This window comes from Tachyglossus aculeatus, chromosome X2 (assembly GCF_015852505.1).
Source record: "Tachyglossus aculeatus isolate mTacAcu1 chromosome X2, mTacAcu1.pri, whole genome shotgun sequence".
NCBI classification, from domain to species: Eukaryota; Metazoa; Chordata; class Mammalia; order Monotremata; family Tachyglossidae; genus Tachyglossus; species Tachyglossus aculeatus.
The window spans coordinates 3,782,699-3,808,436 of NC_052100.1; the positions used below are offsets into that span (position 1 = coordinate 3,782,699).

The following is a 25,738-nucleotide window of genomic DNA, read 5'->3' on the forward strand; positions in this document are numbered from 1 at the left end:
AAGAGGGAGACGGGCGACAAAAACATCACTTGTAGATGTCAAACACGGTTCTGAGCCGCTGGAGTAGACGCAAGTCAATTCGGGCGGACACGGTCCTCGAAGTGAACAACTATTTTAGGCTCCATCGAACGTGGCCCGCGGTCAAGAGCTGCCCATGCCCCAATCTGTGCCCGTGGCAAAATAGGGCGACAGAGCAGGACGATCGCCAAGGTAAAGTAACTAATAATGCCCCATATCGGGCGAGCCACCAATGTGGTTTGGGGGTCACGCTCCCCCCAGGCACACCCCAACTCGCTCCCGGTGTGAAATGATTGGGGGGGACTCGGAGTGACCACCGTCGCGATTCTCCACGTGCCCTCAAATCCCTCCGTGGGCATGGGCCCGCTCCCTCAAGATACTTTCCCTCTAGACTGTGAGCTCGTTGCGGCAGGGAATAATAATAATAATAATGATGGTATTTATTAAGCGCTTACTATGTGCAAAGCACTGTTCTAAGCGCTGGGGGGATACAAGGCGATCAGGTTGTCCCACAGTGGGCTCACAGTCTTAATCCCCATTTTACAGATGAGGGAACTGAGGCCCAGAGAAGTGAAGTGACTCGCCCATGGTCACCCAGCTGACAATTGGCAGAGCCGGGATTTGAACCCACGACCACTGATTCCAAAGCCCGGGCTCTTTCCACTGAGCCACGCTGCTTCTCATAATGTGTCCGTTATATCATCCCATTGTATTATTATTATTGTCTCCCCCTTCTAGACTGTGAGCCCGCTGTTGGGGAGGGACTGTCTCTATATGTCCCCTCCCCACACCACTTGTATATATGTTTGTACGTATTTATTACTCTATTTATAGAGGAAATAAATACTCTATAAGGAAGTGGCGTGGCTCAGTGGAAAGAGCCCGGGCTTTGGAGTAAGAGATCACGGGTTCAAATCCCGGCTCTGCCACATGTCTCCTGTGTGACCTCGGGCAAGTCACTTCACTTCTCTGAGCCGCAGTTACCTCGTCTGTAAATTGGGGATTAAGACTGTGAGCCCCACGTGGGACAACCTCATCACCTTGTATCCCCTCAGCGCATAGAACAGTGCTTTGCACATAGTAAGCGCTTAACAAAAGCCATCATTATTATAATTATTTATTTATTTTATGTGTGCATATTTATTCTATTTACATTATTATAATTATTTATTTATTTGTACATATTTATTCTATTTATTTTATTTTGTTAATCTGTTTTGTCTTGCTGTCTGTCTGCCCCTTCTAGAATGTGAGCCCGCTGTTGGGTAGGGACTGTCTCTAGATGTTGCCAACTTGGACTTCCCAAGCGCTTAGTACAGTGCTCAGCACACAGTAAGCGCTCAATAAATACGATTGAATGAATGTCGCCAACCTGTACTTCCCAAGCGCTTAGTACCGTGCTCTGCACACGGTAAGCGCTCAATAAATACGATTGAATGAATGAATGTCGCCAACCTGTACTTCCCAAGCGCTTAGTACCGTGCTCTGCACACGGTGAGCGCTCAATAAATACGACTGAATGAATGAATGTGACCAACCTGTACTTCCCAAGCGCTTAGTACAGTGCTCTGCACACAGTAAGCGCTCAATAAATACGATTGAATGAATGTCGCCAACCTGCACTTCCCAAGCGCTTAGTACAGTGCTCTGCACACAGTAAGCGCTCAATAAATACGACTGAATGAATGAATGTCGCCAACCTGTAATTCCCAAGCGCTTAGGACAGTGCTCTGCACACAGTAAGCACTCAATAAATACGACTGAATGAATGAATGCTCCAACGCACGGGCCCAAAACCATCACGGCTAACTACAGCGGCCCAAATTGGGGTCCAAATTGAACGCCACTCCCCCATTTTCAGTGGGGCCGCTACTCGGCCACTTCATTCATTCATTCAATCGTATTTATTGAGCACTTACTGTGTGCAGAGCGCTGTACTAAGCGCTTGGGAAGTACAAGTTCATCCGTGGGGGGTGTCCAGGGACCGGGATGAGGGAAACGGGCTTTGGGAAGCGCTACTCACATTCCCCATGTACTCCGACAGCAGATCCTGCAGGGCCTGGCGCACAGCGTTGCACTCCGCGACGATACGCTCTCGCCGGTCGTCTCGGGTGCAAGATGAGTCGGCCATCAGGGCGGCCCCGCTGATGATGCTCTCCAGGCGCTCCTCGAGGGACGGCCGGAAGCGTTCCTCGCTGAAGCTCAGGGGATCCACGATGATTTGCTTCTGGGTGCGGGAGAAGGCAACGAGAGAACCGCTCTGAGCAAAAAAATCGGTTCCCCGGAGACTCCGACGATGCCCGGGGAGAGGTGACACTACTACCAATAATGATAACGGCATTTATTAAGCGCTTACTATGTGCAAAGCACTATTCTAAGCGCTGGGGAGGTTACGAGGTGATCAGGTTGTCCCACGGGGGGCTCACAGTCTTCACCTCCATTTTACAGATGAGGTCACTGAGGCGTGATTCGCCCAAAGTCACACAGCTGACGATTGGCGGAGCAGGGATTTGAACCCAGGACCTCCGGCTCTCAAGCCCGGGCTCTTTCCACCGAGCCACGCTGCTTCACAGTAACTTTTCCGGAAAGGGGACGTCCAGGGTGAGAGAGATGCCGCTCCGCAGACCCAGAGGCAGGTCATTTCTCGAAATTCCGTCAATCGAACTCGAGCCCGCTGTTGGGTACGGACCGTCTCTATATGTTGCCAATTTGGACTTCCCAAGCGCTTAGTACAGTGCTCTGCACGCGGTAAGCGCTCAATAAATACGATTGAATGAATGAATGAATGAACTCAGCCAAGGCGAGGTGGGGGCACGTGGCCAAAAATGTCACACGCGTCTGTCGGTAAGCGCTCAATAAATACAATTGAATGAATGAATGAATGAACTCAGCCAAGGTGAGGTGGGGGCACGTAGCCAAAAATGTCACACGCGTCCGTCGGTAAGCGCTCAATAAATACGATTGAATGAATGAATGAATTAACTCAGCCAAGGTGAGGTGGGGGCACTTAGCCAAAAATGTCACACGCGTCCGTCGGTAAGCGCTCAATAAATACGATTGAATGAATGAATGAATGAACTTAGCCAAGGTGAGGTGGGGGCACGTAGCCAAAAATGTCACACGCGTCCGTCGGTAGGCGCTCAATAAATACGATTGAATGAATGAATGAATGAACTCAGCCAAGGTGAGGTGGGGGCACGTAGCCAAAAATGTCACACGCGTCCGTCGGTAAGCGCTCAATAAATACGATTGAATGAATGAATGAATGAACTCAGCCAAGGTGAGGTGGGGGCACGTAGCCAAAAATGTCACACGCGTCCGTCGGTAAGCGCTCAATAAATACGATTGAATGAATGAATGAATGAACTCAGCCAAGGTGAGGTGGGGGCACGTAGCCAAAAATGTCACACGCGTCCGTTGGGGAAAATCAGATCCGAGCGACGGGCTCTGGGGGGGGAATCTGCCCATCGGCTCGGACAAACAATACTAACAAGTACAGTTGTCGCGTGCAATTAAATCACGCGGCGACTTGTCGCTTGCCCTTCCTGAACCGAGGGGGGTTCGCCGGCCTTTACGGACGACGAATTTCTTCGGCACGTTTCCGCCGCCGAGTCACGCTGAATAGACTTGAGGCTCCAAAAGGACATTTGAAAATCAAATCCAATTATAGTAAAGTTTCACCTGCCCTCGACCCCATCCACTTAAAAAGCAAATCACACCATCAATTTCCCCAGAACCAGGCGCATCTTGGATGCTGAATGTGAACCGCGCTCCTTTTCTCCAGGGAGCCCCGTGGCTCAGTGGAAAGATCACGGGCTTTGGAGTCAGAGGTCATGGGTTCAAATCCCGGCGCCTCCAACAGTCAGCTGGGTGACTTTGGGCAAGTCACTTCACTTCTCTGGGCCTCAGTTCCCTCATCTGGCAAATGGGGATGAAGACTGTGAGCCCCGCGTGGGACAACCTGATCACCTTGTAACCTCCCCAGCGCTTAGAACAGTGCTTCGCACATAGTAAGCGCTTAATAAATTCCATTATTATTATTATTTTTCAAAGCCTTATTAAAGGGACATCTCTTCCAAGTGGCACATGTTGCCAGCTTGTACTTCCCAAATGCTTAGAACAGTGCTCTGCACACAGTAAGCGCTCAATACAATTGAATGAATAAATGAATGAAAAGTGGTTCTAATCCTGGCTCTGCACATAGTAAGCGCTTAACAAATAATAATAATAAAAATGGCATTTATTAAGCACTTAGTATGTGCAAAGCACTGTTCTAAGCGCTGGGGGAGGTTACAAGGTGATCAGGTTTTCCCTCAGGGGGCTCACAGTCTTAATCCCATTTCACAGATGAGGTAACTGAGGCACAGAGAAGTGAAGTGACTTGCCCAAAGTCACACAGCTGACAATCGGCGGAGCCGGGGTTTGAACTCATGACCTCCGGCTCCAAAGCCCGTGCTCTTGTCACTGAGCTACGCTGCTTCTCTAAATGCCAACAAATGCCAACATTATTATTATTATTATCATTAGATGAGATCAATCATCATCATCAATCATCAATCGTATTTACTGAGCGCTTACTATGTGCAGAGCACTGCACTAAGCGCTTGGGAAGTACAAATTGGCAACATCTAGAGACAGTCCCTACCCAACAGCGGGCTCACAGTCTAAAAGGGGGAGACGGAGAACAGAACCAAACATACTAACAAAATAAAATAGAATAGATAAGAATAGATATCATCATCATCATCATCATCAATCGTATTTATTGAGCGCTTACTGTATGCAGAGCACTGGACTAAGCGCTTGGGAAGTACAAATTGGCAACATCTAGAGACGGTCCCGACCTAACAGCGGGCTCACAGTCTAAAAGGGGGAGACAGAGAACAGAACCAGACTAACAAAATACAATAAATAGAATAGATATGAACAATAGATATCATCATCATCATCATCAATCGTATTTACTGAGCGCTTACTGTATGCAGAGCACTGGACTAAGCGCTTGGGAAGTACAAATTGGCAACATCTAGAGACGGTCCCGACCCAACGGTGGGCTCACAGTCTAAAAGGGGGAGACAGAGAACAGAACCAAACAGACTAACAAAATAAAATAAATAGATATGAACAATAGACATCATCATCAATCGTATTTACTGAGCGCTTACTGTATGCAGAGCACTGGACTAAGCGCTTGGGAAGTACAAATTGGCAACATCTAGAGACGGTCCCGACCCAACGGTGGGCTCACAGTCTAGAAGGGGGAGACAGGAGCAGACAGAGATGGAGGGACGGCGAGAAGACTGGCGTTAGAGGAGCCAAGTGTGCGGGCCGGGTTGGAGCAGGAGAGCAACTCTAGACTGCGAGCCCGCTGTGCTTCCCAAGCTCTTAGCACAGTGCTCTGCACCCGGTCAGCGCTCGATAAATACGATCGAACGAACGAGGTGAGTCAGGAGCAGCGAGGCGCAACCGGGTCACGCCGAGCCGCCCCGCCGACTTACGTCGAAGTTGTTGAGGGCGTAGGCCAGCTCCCCGCCGGCGCCCTGCGGCTGCGAGGCGTCGTCCGAGGCCGTGGCCTGGGCCGCGTTGGAGATGCCCGTGATGGCCTGCTGCAGCTGCTTGTAGATGAGGTCGCGGTTGACTTTGTAGGCCGCCACGTCCGGGAGCTGCAGGCAGGCCTGCGACGCCGTGTACAGGATGGGGATGTTCTTCTGCAGGATCCCGCGGGCGGCCGCCATCTGGTCGCGGTGGCCGATGTCCTTCAGCTCCTGCACCGGGGAGGGAGGGCGGAGGGGGAGGGTGAGGCCTCTGCGCTTGGGAGACCCTGAGCCCGCTGGCGGGGAGCGGCCGCCCCTATACTGAGAAGCGGCGTGGCTCAGTGGAAAGAGCGCGGGCTTGGGAGTCAGAACTTGTCAGCTGTGTGACTCTGGGAAAGTCGCTTCACCTCTCTGGGCCTCGGTTACCTCATATGGAAAGTGGGATTAGGACTGTGAGCCCCACGTGGGACAACCTGCTCACCTTGTATCTCCCCCAGCGCTTAGAACAGTGCTTGGCATATAGTAAGCGCTTAACAAATACCAAAATTATTATTATATGTTGCCAACTTGGACTCCCCAAGCACTTAGTACAGTGCTCGGCATGCAGTAAGCGCTCAATAAATACGACTGAATGAATGCTCCTCCAGGAGGTCTTCCCACGCTGAGCCCCCTCCTTTCCTTCCCCACAGCACCTGTATATATGTATATATGTTTGTACAGATTTATTACCCTATTTATTTATTTATTTTACTTGCACATATCTATTCTATTTATTTTATTTTGTTAATCTGTTTGGTTTTGTTCTCTGTCTCCCCCTTCTAGACTGTGAGCCCACTGTTGGGTAGGGACTGTCTCTAGATGTTGCCAACTTGGACTTCCCAAGCGCTTAGTACAGTGCTCTGCACACAGTAAGCGCTCAATACGATTGATTGATTTACTTGTACATATTTATTCTATTTATTTTATTTTGTTAATATGTTTTGTTTTGTTGTCTGTCCCATCTCTCAATCCTTCCGTAGACTGTGAGCCCACTGTTGGGTCGGGACCGTCTCTAGATGTTGCCAACTTGGACTTCCCAAGCGCTTAGTCCAGTGCTCTGCACACAGTAGGCGCTCAATAAATACGATTGATTGAGTCCCACCCTTGTGTCCCTGATGGCGAGCCACGCCTCTAGTTGGCAAGAGGCTTTATCAGAGTTGCTATTCCGGGCCTTCCTATCCCGCCCCTGGAACGCCGGATCCTTGGAACACCGAACCACAGGCCCACCCACGGGCCGGGATTCCTGTTTCGACGGCACGGCAATACTCCGGCGATGATTTCCTCCTACTACAAGCGGTCCAAGGGTAAATCCCGCACCGCTGTTGACTCACCTCCCTGGGGAGCAGGCCTCGCCCCACCATTATAGCCCATCACTGCCCGTAAACTCTTCCCTCACCACCCCTGCCCTTCCCAAGGCCTCTTCCTCCCCCACACCCCCAACTCCGCCATATACACATCAAAATATATCAATCGTATTTCTTGAGCGCTTACTGTGTGCAGAGCACTGGACTAAGTGCTTGGGAAGTCCAAGTTGGCAACATCTAGAGACAGTCCCTACCCAACAGCGGGCTCACGGGCTAGAAACAGTGGGCTATATACTTTTCTTAATATTATTCAACATTATTAAACAAGAATTATATAATAATGTGGGACCACCCAAGACCTTTTAGCCATCCTGGCTCCCCCCCCAGTTGTCAGCTGTGTGACTTTGGGCAAGTCCCTTCACTTCTCTGGGCCTCAGTTTCCTCATCTGTAAAATGGGGATGAAGACTGGGAGCCCCCAGGGGGACAACCTGATTACCTTGTAACCGCCCCTGCCCCCCCAGCACTTAGAACAGTGCTTGGCACATAGTAAGCGCTTAATAAATGCCATCATTATTATCATTATCTACCCCAATGCTTAGAACGGTGCTTGGCACATAGTAAGCGCTTAATAAATGCCATCATTATTATCAGAGCAGCAGCATGGCTCAGTGGAAAGAGCACGGGCTTTGGAGTCAGGGGTCATGGGTTCGAATCCCGCCTCCGCCACATGTCTGCTGTGTGACCCTGAGCAAGTCATTTAACTTCTCGGAGCCTCAGTTACCTCATCTGTCAAATGGGGATGATGACTGTGAGCCCCACGTGGGACAACCTGATCACCTTGTATCCCCCCCGCAGCACTTAGAACAGTGCTTTGCACAATGTAAGTGCTTAACAAATGCCATTATTATTATTATTATTATTATTATTATTATTATTATCATTATCTACCCCAATGCTTAGAACAGTGCCTGGCATGTAGTAAGAGCTTAATATTCAATCAATTGTATTTATTGCACACTTACTGTGTGCAGAGCACTCCATGAAAAAGGAGGAGGGGGTGGGAGGGTTCCTTAAACCTTCCCCACAGCACCTGTATATATGTATATATGTTTGTACATATTTATTACTCTATTTATTATTTTACTTGTACCTATCTATTCTATTTATTTTATTTTGTTAGTATGTTTGGTTTTGTTCTCTGTCTCCCCCTTCTAGACTGTGAGCCCACTGTCGGGTAGGGACTGTCTCTATATGTTGCCAGCTTGGACTTCCCAAGCGCTTAGTCCAGTGCTGTGCACACAGTAAGCGCTCAATCAATACGATTGATTGATTGATGGATTGATTAAACACTTGAAAGGGAGAAGAAAAGGACAGCTAATCAGAGGCCGAAGCAGCCAACCGGAGAGGCGAGCAATTTCAGAGGAAACTCAAGAGAAACTCCTAAATGGGACAGCGCAAAGCTTCCTCCGCTTCAGGGCTTTTGCGATCGCTAAGGGCATTTTGGACTTCTGCCCGTGATGCGGCACGTAGTCGAAGAATCTACAGCGGACGCAGAAACCGACGACAAAAATAGGATTAAAAAAAAAAAACACCATATATACACTGGTCTTTCCAGACGTTTCTAAATGTGCATTACCTATGTTCTCCTCCTCTTCGGTTCTGAATAAACATACAACGGCAGATGACATTCTGGCGGGTCGGCTATCGTCAAACACCAGTAAGACTTCATAATCCCCCGGAGAGACCGGACCCGGCTTCCGACTCTCTGGCTCGCTCCCCAAACTTTCCTGTTTCCACTCCACCTGACATTTACCCCACTCCGATCCACCGAGTTGGGTCACCGGGAGCATTAAACAAAGTCAATCTGGCTCGTCTTTTAAAGGCTACCGGGGGCTCGGGGAAGTCTGCCATGTTGACGGAGATTACTGAGCGGCTGAACGGAATTCAGCCTTTCCTCGAAGCAACCAGACGCGGGAAAAGCGGGAGTGGGGGAGGCGGCTTGGCAAATTGGGTGTAGTGGATAGTGATGATAATAATAATAATGGCATTTATTAAGCTCTTACTATGTGCAAATCCCGTTCTAAGCGCTGGGGAGGTTACAAAGTGATCAGGTTGTCCCACGGGGGGCTCACAGTCTTCATCCCCATTTTCCAGATGAGGTCACTGAGGCCCAGAGAAGTGAAGTGACTTGCCCAAAGTCACCCAGCTGATGGAGCCGGGATTTGAACCCATGACCTCGGACTCCAAAGCCTGGGCTCTTTCCACCGAGCCACGCTGCTTCTTCCGGACAGAACCCGGGCTTGGGAGCCAGAAAGACCTGGGTTCTTATCTTGGCTCTTCCACTTGCCTGCTGCGTGAGCTTGGGCAAATCCCTTCATTTCTCTGTACAAGTATTTTACTTGTACATATCTATTCTATTTATTTTATTTTGTTAGTATGTTTGGTTTTCTTCTCTGTCTCCCCCTTCTAGACTGTGAGCCCGCTGTTGGGTAGGGACTGTCTCTAGATGTTGCCAATTTGTACTTCCCAAGCGCTTAGTACAGTGCTCTGCACATAGTAAGCGCTCAATAAATACGATTGATGATTGATGATGATGATTGATTGATCTCATCTAATGATAATAATAATAATAATGTTGGCATTTGTTGGCATTAATTCTTGTTTAATAATGTTGAATAATATTAAGAAAAGTATATAGCCCACTGTTTCTAGCCCGTGAGCCCACTGTTGGGTAGGGACTGTCTCTATATGTTGCCAACTTGGACTTTCCAAGCGCTTAGTCCAGTGCTCTGCACACAGTGAGCGCTCAATAAATACGACTGATTGGTTGATTGATTGGGGGCCGGGGGCAGATATGAGGGTCACTTGTATAAAGGTGGAAGTTGCCGCCATGGAAGTGGAAGAGTTCCCCAGGGGAGCTGGTGTAGACAACCTCATATTGGAGATTTGGATTCAGTCAGTACGTATCAGGGCAATATCCAGCTTCAATAATCTCAGAAGGACAACTGAGCCCACTGTTGGGTAGGGACTGTCTTTATATGTTGCCAACTTGTACTTCCCAAGCGCTTAGTACAGTGCTCTGCACACAGTAAGCGCTCAATAAATACGATTGATTGATTGATTGACAAAGATGAAAATCTAAACCTGATGCTCCATCGAAACAATTGACTCTTTAAGACTGAGGATGGGTAGGAAGGAAGCGACGGCAGAGCCGGCAATTTGCCCAGTGCCACTTGTGAGGTCTCATCCCTGCCCTGTTCATTTTTCACCCGAGCGTTGAGAGTAACGAGGAGGCATCCCTCCCGCTGGGCTTTACAGCTTCAAACGTGGGGGGATACGGGAGGTGAAGGGGGTGGGGAAATAAAGAGGAATTTGGCCCCCTCAGGACGAAACACAGACCGATATTCCTGATATTCCAAGCTGCCAGAGTGGAGGGAGGAAAAAAAAATTAAGAAAAACAGCTCAGAGCCCTCCATCAGCTCGGGTAAACCTCAGCCGCTTGAACACACTTCAAGCCTAAGAAGGCCCTGGGCATTTTTCCACATCTGGAATCCTCGGGAAGCTCTGTGCGGCGTCGGGAAGGTGGGGGAATTAACAGAGGGACGGGAATTTTACAGATGAGGTAGCTGAGGCCCAGAGAAGTGACTTGCCCAAAAACAAACCAGCAGACAAGTGTCGGAGCCGGGATTAGATCCCTGGGGCCTTCTGACTCCAAGGTCCGCTCTCTATCCATTAGACAGTATTTACTATTCTATTTATTTTATTACTTGTACATATTTACTATTCTATTTATTTTATTTTGTTAATATGTTTTGTCTTGTCGTCTGTCTCCCCCTTCTAGACTGTGAGACCATTGTTGGGTAGGGACCGTCTCTATATGTTGCCAACTTGTACTTCCCAAGCGCTTAGTACAGTGCTCTGTACACAGTAAGCGCTCAATAAATACGATTGAATGAATGAATGAATGAAACGGGAAGGAGGACCTCACCGGCTGGAAGAGCTCAAGGGAAAGGTTCCCCTCGGGAGCACCTCCCGACTGTCTGCCCCCCGTTCCTCGCGGCCGGGACCGTGAAGCTCTTTAACGGCCTCTGAAATCATTTCCGCACCTGTTGTCTTTTGGCTGCCATGATGCTCAGCTTATCCACTTCGGGTTTCAGGGCTTTATACTGAATGCCCAGATCTTGTTCCGTGCCGGCGTTCCTCAGCTTCAAGATCCCTTCCTCCACCTGCGAGACGGGGGAAAAGGCTTCTGAATGACACAGAGCTGCATTTCCACACGTCGGCCCTCGAAAACCTGCGCTTTCCCCTTCTGGGAGAGTTGGTCAATCAATCAATCAATCGCATTTATTGAGCGCTTACTGTGCGCAGAGCACTGTACTAAGCGCTTGGTCGAACCCGGATGGGGAGGCGGAGGGGGGAAGGATTTTGTGTGTTCTTGCAATTATTACAGGAGAGGGTCAAGGGTGGGCAACCAGAGTGAGACTTCTCACTCACGGCCCTCCGTTGGGTTCTCGGAGAATGGGCCGTTTGAGTCTGGCTGAAAGAGTCTCCGATGCCAATAATACCAGTGGAGCCGGCCCAATTTTTTTTTTTTTAAATGGTATTTGTTAAGCGCTTACCACGTTCAGCGCTTAGAACAGTACTTTGCACATAGTAAGCGCTTAATAAATGCCATAATAATATATGCATAATATATGCATTATATATGCATATATAATAATAATAGCATTTATTAAGCGCTTACTATGTGCCAAGCACCGTTCTAAGCGCTGGGGACGTTACAAGGTGATCAGGTTGTCCCCCGGGGGGGCTCACAGCTTTAATCCCCATTTTCCAGATGAGGGAACAGAGGCCCAGAGAAGTGAAGTGACTTGCCCAAAGTCACACAGCTGGCAGTTGGCAGAGCCGGGATTTGAACCCATGACCTCTGACTCCAAAAACCGTGCTCTTTCCACTGAGCCACGCTGCTTCCCTATTATGTGCCCGGCACCGTACCCAGCGCTGGGCTAGATCAAAGTCTGTGCCCTCCCATTCATTCATTCAGTCGTATTTACTGAGCGCTTACTGCGTGCCGAGCACTGTACTAAGCGCTTGGGAAGACGCTTCCCAGGGTTCACAGACTCAATCCCCATTTTCCAGGTGAAGGATCGGAAGTGACTCGCCCGCGGTCGCGCGGCGGGGCCCCCGGCTCTTTCCGCTAGGCCACCTTGCTCCTCGTCCGGCACCGACCGGGGCCGAGAGCCGCCCGGTAGACTGGACGCCTCCCCGGATCGCAACGTGGACGGCGTTAACGAGGCTGGACCGCCAGAAATCAACGCCTCCCCGCCCCTCGGGCCCCGACATAGCGCGACACTCACGATCTTCAGCTGGACGAGGAGCTTGTAGACGTCTGCCATGTCGGCCAAAATGAGCAGGCGGGTGACGGCCGAGAGCAGGGCCCGGGCGGCGCGCACCATGGTCCCGCGCTTCACGGACGAGCAGGGGTCGTCGGCGAACTCCCCCGAGGCGCTCTTCATCAGCTCGCCTGCAGCAAGACGTTCAATAAATACGTTCAATAAATACGACAACGCAACTCTTTCGTGTCACTGAAGTGCTGGGTTTCTAAAGACTTCCGCCTCCCTGATTTCTCTTTCATTCTTCTAGACTGTGAGCCCACTATATGTTGCCAACTTGGACTTCCCAAGTGCCTAGTACAGTGCTCTGCACACAGGAGGCGATCAATAAATACGATTGATTGATTCAATCGGCCTTTTGGTTAAGATCAAGTGGATATCTGATACGTCTTCGATGTGAAGACGCGCAGCTTTTTGGAGGAAGGGAGTAGGTTGGGAGCTTGCTCCGTCCCCTCCACGCGTCGGCCTGGTATTGTGGTACTTCCAGGCTACGTGCCTTTCCCCCGTTGGGGAACTGATTATTTTCTCAGAGAAGCAGCATGGCTCAGTGGAAAGAGCACGGGCTATGGAGTCCGAGGTCATGGGTTCAAATCCCGGCTCCGCCACTTGTCAGCTGCGGGACTTTGGGCAAGTCGCTTCACTTCTCCGGTCCTCAGTTCCCTCATCTGAAAGACTGTGAGCCCCCCATGGGACAACCTGATCACCTTGTATCCCCCAGCGCTTAATCAATCAATCAATCGTATTTATTGAGCGCTTACTGTGTGCAGAGCACTGTACTAAGCACTTGGGAAGTCCAAGTTGGCAACATAGAGAGACAGTCCCTACCCAACAGTGGGCTCACAGTCTAGAAAGGGGAGACAGAGAACAAAACCAGATTAACAAAATAAGATAAATAGAATAGATATGTACAAGTAAAATAAATAGAGTAATAAATATGTACAAACATATATAAAAGTGCCATTAGAACAGTGCTAGGCACATAGTAAGTGCTTAACAAATACCATCATTATTATTATTACTCAATCGTATTTATTGAGCATTTACTGTGTGCAGAGCACTGTACTAAGCGCTTGGGAAGTACAAGTTAGCAATTTATAGAGACAGTCCCTACCCAACAACGGTCTTCCTCTCCCCACCACACCCCACCAAACATTGTTAAGCACACAGTAAGCGCTTAACAAATACCATCATCATCATTATTACTCAATCGTATTTATTGAGCACTTACTGTATGCACAGCACTGTACTAAACGCTTGGGAAGTACACGTTGGCAATTTATAGAGACGGTCCCTACCCAACAACGGTCTTCCTCTCCCCACCACACCCCACCAAACACTGTAAAGCACAAAGTAAGCGCTTAACAAATACCATCATCATTATTATTATTCAATCGTATTTATTGAGCACTTACTGTGTGCAGAGCACTGTACTAAACGCTTGGGAAGTACAAGTTGGCAATTTATAGAGACGGTCCCTACCCAACAACGGTCTTCCTCTCCCTGCCTCACCCACCAAACATTCTCTCCCTCTCTCCCCCCTCCAATTCACACCACAGAAATCGAGAAAACCCGATGACCATTTTGCTAATACTACTTCACCGAGATGATGGGATACGTACAACCGCTCCGGCCCCAGGTAGGAAGTACCGTTTTCTTTTTTTAAAACCTCTGCAAAGCCCTCAGCTCTTTTCTATTCGACATAGGCCGGGCTTTGGAGTCAGAGGTCATGGGTTCAAATCCTGGCTCCCCCACTTGCCAGCTGTGTGACTTTGGGCCAGTCACTTCACTTCTCTGGGCCTCAGTGACCTCATCTGGAAAATGAGGATTAAGACTGTGAGCCCCCCGTGGGACAGCGTGATCACCTTGTAACCTCCCCAGCGCTTAGCACAGTGCTTTGCACTGTTACTTAGAGAGGGAGTGTGGTCTAATAGAGCCCAGGCCTGGGAATCAGAAGGACCTGGGTTCTAATCCTGGCTCTGCCACCTGTCTGCTGGGTGACTCTGGGCAAGTCACTTCACTGCTCTGGGCTTCAGTTGCCTCGTCGGCAAAACGGAGATGAAGACTGTGAGCTCCAGCGCTTGGAACAGTGTCTAGCCCTGAGTAAGGGCAGTGCTTTGCACATAGTAAGCGCTTAATAAATGCCATCATTATTATTATTATTATTATTAAATACCATTAAAAAAACTGAAAAAACTTGGCACTCACAAATAAGTCTTTCTCCCTGGAAGAAACTCCATCACCACCATCTGGATTTGCCAAGTACCTTTCTCCCAAGAGAATAAGGATGGTATTTGTTAAGCGCCTACTATGTGCAAAGCACTGTTCTAAGCACTGGGGGGATACAAGCTGATCAGGTTGTCCCACGTGGGGCTCATAGTCTTTATCCCCATTTTACAGATGACGGAACTGGGGCACAGAGAAGTTAAGTGACTTGCCCAAAGTCACCCAGCTGACAATTGGCGGAGCTGGGATTTGAACCCATGACCTCTGACTCCAAAGCCCGTGCGATCTCCCTCTCTTGCGGTAATTAGTTCTCATAAGGATAACCGGACAGAGGAGGGGACTGTAATCTCGTTGTGGGCAGGGGACGCGTCTACCAACTCGGCTGTACTGGACTCTCCCCAGCGCCCGAGGCTCTGCACACCGAAAGCGCTCAAATGCCATTAACGACGATGAGCACCTTGCCCAAAGTCACTGGCCGAGCCAGGCAATCCAGCGATTGCCTGAATAGTAATAATAATAATAGTAATAATAATAATAACAATAATAATAATGGCATTTGTTAAGCGCTTACTATGTGCCAAGCACTGTTCTAAGCGCTGGGGGGGGATACAAGGTGATCAGGTTGTCCCACGTGGGGCTCACAGTCTTAATCCCCACTTGACAGATGAGGGAACTGAGGCCCAGAGTGACTTGCCCAAGGTCCCACAGCTGCCAAGTGGTGGAGCTGGGATTCGAACCCATGACCTCTGAATCCAAAGCCCGGGCTCTTTCCCCGGCCCTTAACGGCCACTCAGGGAGAGAAACAAAACAAAACAGTGGCCCGAAAGGAAATTCGCCTAGTGTGAATAACTAACGCATCTCAGGTAGAATGAGCTCGGCCAATGCCTTCTTTTCATTCTTTCATTCAGTCGCATTTATTGAGCACTTACTGTGTGCAGAGCGCTGGACTCAGCGCTTGGGAAAGCACAATACAGCAACAGAGAGAGACAATCCCTGCCCACGATGAGCTTAAAGTCTGGGGGAGGGAGACAGGCATCGATACAAGTCAAGATACATCAATATTGAAGTAAATAAAATTCCAGATATATACTTAAGTGCTGTGGGGAGGAGCGAGGGAAGAAGAACACAGGGAGCAAGTCAAGTCTTCCACTAACTGGACGGGGGACAAAAAGCAATTTTAGGGATTTAGAACAAGGGCTGTGCTTTTCAAGGAAATTAAGAAAATGGGGGCGAGGGGGAGGAGAGAGAAAAAAAGAGAAGAGTCAAAGTGTAAAGACCATCACCACTCCCTTCTGAGGGATGGGGACGGTGAAATAACTTGAGCACGTGATCCAGTCAGTGGTATTTACTGAGCACTTACTAAGTGCTGAGCGCTTGGGAAAGTATAATACAGCAATACAGAGAGACAATCCCTGCCCATGATGAGCTCAAAGTCTGGGGAAGGGAGCCAGACATCGATACAAGTCAAGATACATCAATATAAGTAAATAAAATGACAGATATATACATAAGTGATGTGGGGAGGGGAGAGGGAAGAAGAACAAAGGGAGCAAGTCAAGTCTTCCACTAACTGGACGGGGGACAAAAAACAATTTTAGGGATTTAGAACAAGGGCGGTGCTTTTTAAAAGAAATTAAGAAAATGGGGGCGAGGGGGAGGAGAGAGGAAAAAAAGGGAAGCGCCAAAATGCAAAGACCACCACCACTCTCTTCTGAGGGATGGGGACAGTGAAACAACTTGAGCACGTGATCCAGTCAGTGGTATTTACCGAGCGCTTACTAAGTGCAGAGCACTGTTCTGAGCACTTGGGAGAGACCGATACGACCGAATTAGCCCACCACGAGCCACTCGCATCCTCCACCAAAACACTAACCAGTTAGAAGGAAACAGGTGAAGATCAGGATAGTAGAAAAGACATCCTAAAATAAAGCCCTAAACCAGAGGAAATCTCAGGCCAAGGAACAGAAAGGAAGGTGGGGGCGGGAGGGAGAGAGGATGGATGCTCTGTTTTTAAGAGGAAACAAATCACCGAATGTCCCGTGATTCTGAGAGTGGGGCCTTTTCCAGACAGTGATGTTGAGGAGCTAGAACACACTTTCCTCTGCCCTTTCCTATCCTTAAACCTTTTCTGAGCAGGGCCATTCGCAGCAGCCAACCAGCATTTTCCGGGCTTCCCTGGGCTTCAGAGAGGCCGGAGAGCGGGAGGAATTTAGTTTGCTTCTGATGATCCGCCGCTAATGGGATGAAAAGGTCAGAGCACTGGCAGGATCGGGCCACCTACAGACCCTCTCCGCGTGAGACTGTCTCCCCATCCTCTCGAGGCTTTTAGGTTGGGGAAGAAGCGAGCGTTCACGTTTGGGAACCTCTCCGGGCTGTGGTTCAAAACCCGAGCGGGGGCTAAACGTCAAAAATGAGCGGCGCCCGCCCCCACCCATGACCCTCCTCCTCCCAGAAGCCTTCACAAGTCGAGAGAGCGAGAGCGAGTACGCACTGGTGGGCCCCAATCCTTCAAGCACCGTCTCAACGCCGACACGGGAGTGATGGGCTTGATAAATCAATCAATCAATCGTATTTATTGAGCGCTTACTGTGTGCACAGCACTGTACTAAGCACTTGGGAAGTACAAGTTATGAATGAATATTATGTTATGAATGAATATTATGAATGAATGAATGAATACTGATTCACATTAATGCCCGTCTCCCTCTCTAGATACATAAACCGTGGCATCTGTTAAGCGCTTGTTATGTGCCAGGCGCCACCCTAAGCGCTGGAGTATTATTACTCTATTTATTTTACTTGTACATATCTATTCTATTTATTTTATTTTGTTAATATGTTTTGTTTTGTTCTCTGTCTCCCCCTTCTAGACCGTGAGCCCACTGTTGGGTAGGGACCGTCTCTACATGTTGCCAACTTGTACCTCCCAAGCGCTTCGTACGGTGCTCTGCACACAGTGAGCGCTTAATAAATAAATGTGCCCAAGGTCACAATGCAGACAAGAAGGAGATCCGGGATTAGAACCCAGGTCCTTGTCTCAGGCTCTATCCACTAGTCATGCTGCTTCTCAGTGTTGAAAGCAATGATCTTTTCTCTTCTCAACTTTTCTAGACTGTGAGCCCACTGTTGGGTAGGGACTGTCTCTCTATGTTGCCAACTTGTACTTCCCAAGCGCTTAGTACAGCGCTCTGCACACAGTAAACGCTCAATAAATACGACTGACTGATTGATTGATTTCCATTGGCCCGAGCAAGATCCCTGAGGTCTGCTCGTAGCAGATTCTTCGACAGAAAGCGACTTATCGAGATTTAACAGAAAGTCCGAGGTTCCCACTGATACAAATGTTCAAAAAATAAATAAATAACCCACACCAAATTACGGTGGCTTAAGGAAACTAAAGGAACACTTTGGGCCAAAACAGTGGGAGATTTTCTAAGGTTCTGTATTCAAATGCTTTGAGAGAAGCAATTTTCATTTTCAACCCAGTAACAACCTCCTCTTTGGGAGCTCACGGGGCCGGAGGGGAGGGGAAAGGAGACGTCTGGGATTAGAGGATGAAGGTTATCGAAAGGCAGAGAAGCAGCACGGTCTAATGGAGAGAGCCCGAGGGCCCGGGTTCTCGCCCGGCCTTCCACTCGCCTGTTCGGTGACTTTGGACAACTTCGCTTCTTCGGGCCCCGGTTCCCTCCTCAATAAAGTGGGGATTCAATCCCTGTTCTCTCTCCTACTTATGTGAGCCCCCAACAGAACCTGATGATCTTGTATCTACCCCAGTGCTTAGTACAGGGCTCGGCGCCCAGGAAGAGCTCGACGAACGGCACGACTCTTATTCTGAATTAAAAGGACAAGGAAAAAGAACAGGCCACACCCTACCCCCAAAAGGAGGCAATGAAACTATTTTTGCTCTAGCTGACAGGCAGCGTGGGAGACCGAGTGAAAATAGAAGGCCTCGCATTTAAGGGTTCGTGTTCGGCACCGATTCAAGTGCGCCCTGCTGCTCTGTAGTCCCACTCCAAAGAGAACCCGCTTCCTTCGGTGATTACACATTCAAATCCACGCACAACATGTATTTCCATGTGTAATCACTTTTCAAAAAGGAAATTAACCGACGGAAACTATGTTAATGCAACTCCGGGGCTGAAATGCTCCTTGGCGGAACTCAAAATCCCGGTTCCCAAGGCAACCCTCCCCGCCACGCCGCCGACGGGGGGGTGATTCTGCGATCCGCGGCGAAAGGAGGATCCCCCGCGGTCGTACTCGGTCCCGATGACTTTTAGGGGACGTCCCCCACTTGGCTCTGTTTTATTTCCCTTCCAAGGACGGCACTCGTTAAATTCGGGAGACGGGGCCGGAAGCTTTCTCCAAAGGACCCGGAGGATTCAGAATTCCTTCATCCCCTGCCATCTTCAATCCACCCACCCCCAGCTTGGAAGCTCAGCACATCTGCGGCGGCGCCCAAGCCGGCCAAGTGATTTGGGTGGGGAGAAGCATTTCTGGCACGACTCGAGGCACGGAAAACACAGCCTTCCTCCCGGGGACTTGACGGCTTATTTCAGGCAAACTGGAGTCACGAAAGCGCTTAGTACAGTGCTCTGCACACAGTAAGCGCTCAATAAATATGACTGATTGATTGAAAGACCTAACTGACAACAATGCTGAAGCACTGTACGGCACGGCTTCCTTGCTCCCTGTTGCCGACACATAAAACGGACTAGTCGACGGAGGAGTTGGAGGCGTGAAATGGTCCTACTTAGTGCTCGGTGCGGTGCTCTGCACACAGTGGGCGCTCAATAAATACGACAATGAATGAATGAGGGAAGACCCTCTAGACTGCAAGCTCGTCGTGGGCAGGGAAGGTGTCTCACCCACTTTGTTGTGGTTGTGCTCTCCTGAGAGCTAAGTACAGCGCTCTGCACACAGACAGCGCCCAGTAAATACCATTGATGAGGATTCATTCATTCAGTGGTATTTATTTAGCGCTTACTATAATGATGGCATTTATCAAGCGCTTACTATTCATTCATTCAGTCGTATTTATTGAGCGCTTTGAGCGTATTTATTGAGCGCTTACTGTGTGCAGAGCACTGTTCTAAGCGCTGGGGAGGTTACAAGGTGATCATGGGTTCGATTCCTGGCTCTGCCACTTGTCTGCTGTGTGACCTTGGGCAAGTCACTTAACTTCTCGGAGCCTCAGTTACCTCATCTGTAAAATGGGGATGACGACTGTGAGCCCCACGTGGGACAACCTGATCACCTTGTATCCCCCCCGCAGTGCTTAGAACAGTGCTTTGCACATAGTAAGCGCTTAACAAATGCCATCATTATTATTATTATTATTATCAGGTTGTCCCACGGGGGGCTCCCAGTCTTCATCCCCATTTTCCAGATGAGGGAACTGAGGCCCAGAGAAGTGAAGTTCTCTGGGCCTCCGTTTCTTCAACAATAAAAGGGGAATTTGCCACCTGCTCTCTCTCCCACTTAGACTGGGAGCCTCGGGCGGGACACGGATTATCTTTGACCCGTTTGACCAGTATCCGCCCCAGCGCTTAGGACCGTGTGTCACACAGCAACTGTAGATATGTTTGTAAGTATTTATTACTCTATTTATTTTATTTGTCCATATTTATTCTATTTATTTTATTTTGTTAATATGTTTTGTTCTCTGTCTCCCCCTTCTAGACTGTGAGCCCACCGTTGGGTAGGGACCGTCTCTACATGCTGCCAGTTGTACTTCCCAAGCGCTTAGTACAGTGCTCTGCACACAGTAAGCGCTCAATAAATACGACTGAATGAATGAACACAGTAAGCACCATGATAGTAATAATAATAATTTGGGGAGTGGTCCAGAAAATGCAGAGGCAGGAAGAGTAGCGCTTAGTACAGTGCTCTGCACACAGTAAGCGCTCAATACGATTGATTGATTGAAGAGTAGAACAGTGCTCAGCGCTTAGAACAGTGCTTTGCACATAGTAAGCTATATAAAAATGCTAAATAAATATATACTATATATGGGTAGGGACCGTCTCTATATGTTGCCAACTTGTACGTCCCAAGCGCTTAGTACAGTGCTCTGCACACAGTAAGCGCTCAATAAATACGATTGATTGATCGATATATATTATATATATAAATATATATATATATTTACGATATAAAGTAAATGCTATTTAAAAAAAAAAAAAAAGAGTGGGAGAAAGCCCAGGAAAATAACTCCAGAAAGAGAAGTCTTAGGATTTTCTAATCTGGTCTGTCTGTTACCAGTTTCTTCCCTCCCTTTTTATTTCTAAATTGTGAGCCAACCTCCCGCCGCCCCCGGCTCTCCGAACACACACCTCCACCTCAAGGGACGGGCGCTGCGTCTAATTCTAACCCGCAAATTTCTTTCCCAATGATCTGCCCGTGGTCAGCGCTTCTTATAATTAGAGACTGGGAGACGGCCCTGAAAAAGGGAGGCGAGGGTAGAAAATGAGGACGGTGACTCAGGATTCAGACGGCGATACAGCAGAAGGTGATTAATGCTCACGATAACCAGGGAGCAAATTTAGTTAGCTTGAGGGCCGTCAGCGTTCGCTGATAGTTTGCCTTCTATGTTCGTTCGAACGTATTTATTGAGCGCTTACTGTGTGCAGAGCACTGCACTGTCCAAGTAGGCAACATATAGAGACGGTCCCTGCCCAACAGTGGGCTCCCAGTCTAGATGGGGGAGACAGACAACAAAACAAAACATATTAACAAAATAAAATAAATAGAATAAATATGTACAAATAAAATAGAGTAATAAATACATACAAACATACATATATACAGGTGCTTGGGGAGGGGAAGGAGGTAAGGCGGGGGAATGGAGAGGGGGAGGAGGGAGAGAGGAAGGAGGGGGCTCACTGTGACACACATAGTAAGCGCTTAAATGCCATCATTATTATTATTATTATTATTATTATTAATAGCACACGAGCTCCGATTCAAACCTGAAAAACCCAGTTTCCGAGCAAACAGTTCAATCAATCAATCAATCGTATTTATTGAGCGCTTACTGTGTGCAGAGCACTGTACTAAGCGCTTGGGAAGTCCAAGTTGGCCACATATAGAGACAGTCCCTACCCAACAATGGGCTCAGAGTCTAGAAGGGGGAACCAGAGGACGAAGTGGAGGTCCTTTACTCTGGGCTTGGTATTTATTGAGCGCTTACGACATTCGGAGCACTGGACAACGTGCTTGGGAGAGAATACTTTTAGTCATTTAAACGCCACCGGACCCCAACTAAATCTGTGATTATTTATCAAATTTTGATAACCAGTAAGACACCTTAAATATGTCAGTTTCACCTTCCCAGTGTCTCTGCCCCCGATAATGAGGCTTAGAGAAACTTGAAGGCTACCAAAACCAGTAGCCAGACTTTATCAGAGAAGCAGCGTGGCTCAGTGGAAAGAGCCCGGGCTTTGGAGTCAGAGGTCACGGGTTCAAATCCCGGCTCCGCCAACTGTCAGCTGTGTGACTTTGGGCAAGTCACTTCACATAATAATAATAATAATAATAATAATAATGACTTTGTTAAGCGCTTACTATCTGCAAAGCATCACTTCACTTAATAATAATAATAATAATAATGACATTTGTAAAGCGCTTACTATCTGCAAAGCACTGTTCTAAGCGCTGGGGGGGGGGGGGGGGATACTTCACTTCTCTGGGCCTCAGTTCCCTCATCTGTAAAACGGGGATTAAAACTGTGAGCCCCGTGTGGGACAACCTGATCACCCTGCATCTACCCCAGCGCTTAGAACAGTGCTTGGCACATAGTAAGCGCTTAACAAATACCATCATCATCATACACATTACCTGTATATATGTTTGTACATATTTATTACTCTATTTATTTTACTTGTACATATCTATTCTATTTTGTTAGTATGTTTGGTTTTATTCTCTGTCTTCCCCTTTTAGACTGTGAGCCCACTGTTGGGTCGGGACTGTCTCTATATGTTGCCAACTTGTACTTCCCAAGCGCTTAGTACAGTGCTCTGCACACAGTAAGCGCTCAATAAATACGATTGATTGATCATCCTCACTATTATTATTACTCATTCAATCGTGTTTATTGAGCGCTTACTGTGTGCAGAGCATTTCAACACAACAATAAACAGACCCGTTCCCTTCCCCCCACGACCTCATATTTCAATCCGCTTCACGCCCCCCCGATCACACACGTGTGCGTGCGCACGCAGAAACACACACACAAACGACACGCCGTCTCTCCGCTCCTGGGAGACTCCTCTCCTCCCCACATTTCACAGGCAGGCGGGCTGTCGGTTCGAGATGGAAGTAATAACCTGGCCGAGCACTCTCCGGCCCGATTAGGCAAGACGGCGCATAATCATTTACCGTTCTATTTTACATCTCGGCCCACCCCTGATGGGGAAGTGGTTTTATTTTAAATCTGACAGGGCTCTCTCCCGCCGCTGCCACCGCGACAGACACAGCCCGGCGCTTCGGCCTTTATTAGTCTCCTCGCGTGGAAATGGGCTTCACGACGGACAAATCACTTTCGGAAATTAACTCGCGGCCCGGAGCCGGGCTCTGGACAGATAGACGCTGGCGAGTGACAGCTACCTGAGGAGCTCTCTCCTACGAGAACGGTTAAAGGAGGGAAACCTATTATTTAGCTATGCGGTTTTCGGGGAAACTAATCATTTATGAGAGACGCTTAAAAACCTCATCCCCGGGTCTCCGCGGGCACATGGATCACCCAAGTTTGGGATTCAGAGCCACGGGAGATGGTACACGTGAAGTTGCCACTAACAGAAAATCATTTTGGGGAAAAAAAAATGACTTTCCTGGATGGAAGCAAAAAAGATTAACCCCCTGACTTAGTGTTTGCGATGACTTTGGTCAAAGGCAGAGCAAGGGACAATTCCCACACCAGCCTCCTGAGTGGGTTTAGGGAGAGAATTATCCCTAATTCTCCCTAGAGAAGCAGCGTGGCTCAGTGGAAAGAGCCCGGGCTCTGGAGTCAGAGGTCATGGGTTCAAATCCCGACTCCGCCCATTGCCAGCGGTGTGACTTTGGGCAAGTCACTTCACTTCTCTGGGCCTCAGTGACCTCATCTGGAAAATGGCGATTAAGACTGTGAGCCCCTGTGGGCCAACCTGATCACCTTGTAACCTCCCCAGCGCTTAGAACAGTGCTTTGCACAAAGTAAGTAATTAATAAATGCTATCATTATTATTGTTATTATTAGAATTCATGGCCCAATCAGTGGTACAGAATAAGCACCTTCTTGGGGGGGATTTGTTATGCACTTATTCATTCATTCAGTCATGTTTACTGAGCGCTTACTGTGTGCAGAGCACTGTACTAAGCGCTTGGGAACCTATAGAGACGGTCCCTACCCAACAACGGGCTCACAGTCTAGACGGGGGAGACAGACAACAAAAACAAAACCGTCACTTATAGATGTCAAACACGGTTCTAAGCCGCTGGAGTCGATACAAGTCGATTAGGGCGGACACAGTCCCTGCCCACAGCCTAAGGAGGGGGAGAGAACAGGCACTAAATCCCTATTTTACAGTCGAGGCATAGCGAGTGACTCGCCCAAGGCCACACGGCCAGCAGAGCCGGAATTAGAACCCGGGTCTTCTGACCCTAAGGCCTGAGCTCTTTCCGCTAGGCCTGGGAGTTAGAGGGACCTGAGTTCTAATCCTGACTCCACCCCCTGTCGGCTGGGTGACCTTGGACAAACTGCGTCACTGCTTTGTTTCTCACAGTTCCCTCATCTGCAAAACGGGGATTAATAATAATAATAATGATAGCAATTATTAAGCGCTTACTATGTGCAAAGCACTGTTCTGAGCGCTGGAGAGGTTACAAGTTGATCGGGTTGTCCCACGGGGGGCTCACAGTCTTAACCCCCATTTTCCAGATGAGGGAACTGAGGCCCAGAGAAGTGAAGTGACTTGCCCAAAGTCACCCAGCTGACAATTGGCGGAGCCGGGATTTGAACCCATGACCTCTGACTCCAAAGCCCCTGCTCTTTCCATTGAGCTACGCTGCTTCTCTAAGTGTGATTAACACTGCGAGGGACAGGGACTGAGTCCAACCTGATTTCCTTGGCATCCACCCCGGCGCTTAGTTCAGTATCTAGCACAAAGTAAACACTTAAATACCACAATTATTATTATTATTATTACTTATTCAACCCCCGCAGCCTGCCGAGAGTGAGTGCTTACAATTTACAGGGACTGTGTGCTCTAGAGGGTCTCGCCACTATTTCTCTCAGAATGGTATATCTCAAGCGCTTAGTACAGTGCTCTGATCAATAAGTATGACTGAATGAATAAGTCTGTCTCCCTCTTCTAAACTGAAAGCCTGCTATGGGCAGGGACAGTCTCTCTTTATTGCTGAATCGTACTATCCAAGCGCTTAGTGCAGTGCTCTGCACACAGTAAGCGCTCAATAAATACGACTGAATGAATGATTTACGTGGTTCTCTCGCTGGGCCCATTAGAAACAGTCCCAAAGTCAAATGATCAGGGCTTAAATCTTCCACATAGCAATGCTGTAGATAGGCGAGAGGGTGGTTTTGTTTTTTGTTTTGTTTTTAAGGGGATCTTTGGAGTCCTCCTGCTCATTTCGTATTTTACTCTCTCCTCTGGGCACATTATAATTATCATCATCATCACTATCGCTCCTTTTTGGGGAAGTCCTAAGACAAACAGTTTCTCACAGTCACCGGGGATGGAAGGCTCAGAGACGCAAGAGGCCAAAATCCAGCCGGTAATCCCCTTCCTATAGAGAAAATGCTCAGGATAAATATCGCTACATAAAACTTAGAACACCTTGGATTTCGCCAGACAGAATGTACATCTGCCAGCCTTTTCGGAGGGGGTCGATGCCTGCGACTCTTTGATTTCAATTTTGTTGCCTGTGGGATTTGCCAGCTCTGATTATAATAATAACGACGATGATAAATGAAGATGAGGAACCCAAAGGAGGCATTCTGGTCTGTAGGTTTATAGTTTAAAACAAAAAAAACAAACAAAAAATACTTCTTTCAGGGCACTGGTGTCAAACCATCAAGATACCTCAAGATTTCAATTGTGCTTTTATTCCCCAACTGCTCACGCGCTAATTTTTGCCCCAACAACCCCGCAAGGCAGGTAGGAGAGGCAGGTGTCGCTATCAGCTGATGGGGAAACTGAGGTACAGAGAAGTCAGGATCCAGGAAGTCTC

At 48.4% G+C, this 25,738-nt stretch overlaps 1 protein-coding gene and 1 pseudogene across 3 annotated transcripts in view; one reads left to right on the forward strand and one right to left on the reverse strand.

Annotated features, from left to right (window-relative positions):
* Positions 1–25,738, reverse strand: part of CTNNA1 (catenin alpha 1) — a 148,820-nt gene that overhangs the window by 91,426 nt on the left and 31,656 nt on the right. For all 3 annotated transcript variants that reach the window (XM_038770589.1, XM_038770587.1, XM_038770588.1), the window contains exons 4-7: positions 12,254–12,420; positions 11,003–11,122; positions 5,517–5,783; positions 2,042–2,245 (exon numbers count right to left, since the gene is read on the reverse strand). In XM_038770589.1, coding sequence (XP_038626517.1) covers positions 2,042–2,245; positions 5,517–5,783; positions 11,003–11,122; positions 12,254–12,420 — 758 coding nt within the window. The remainder of the gene's footprint in view (positions 1–2,041; positions 2,246–5,516; positions 5,784–11,002; positions 11,123–12,253; positions 12,421–25,738) is intronic.
* LOC119949736 lies at positions 12,630–12,792 on the forward strand (annotated as a pseudogene).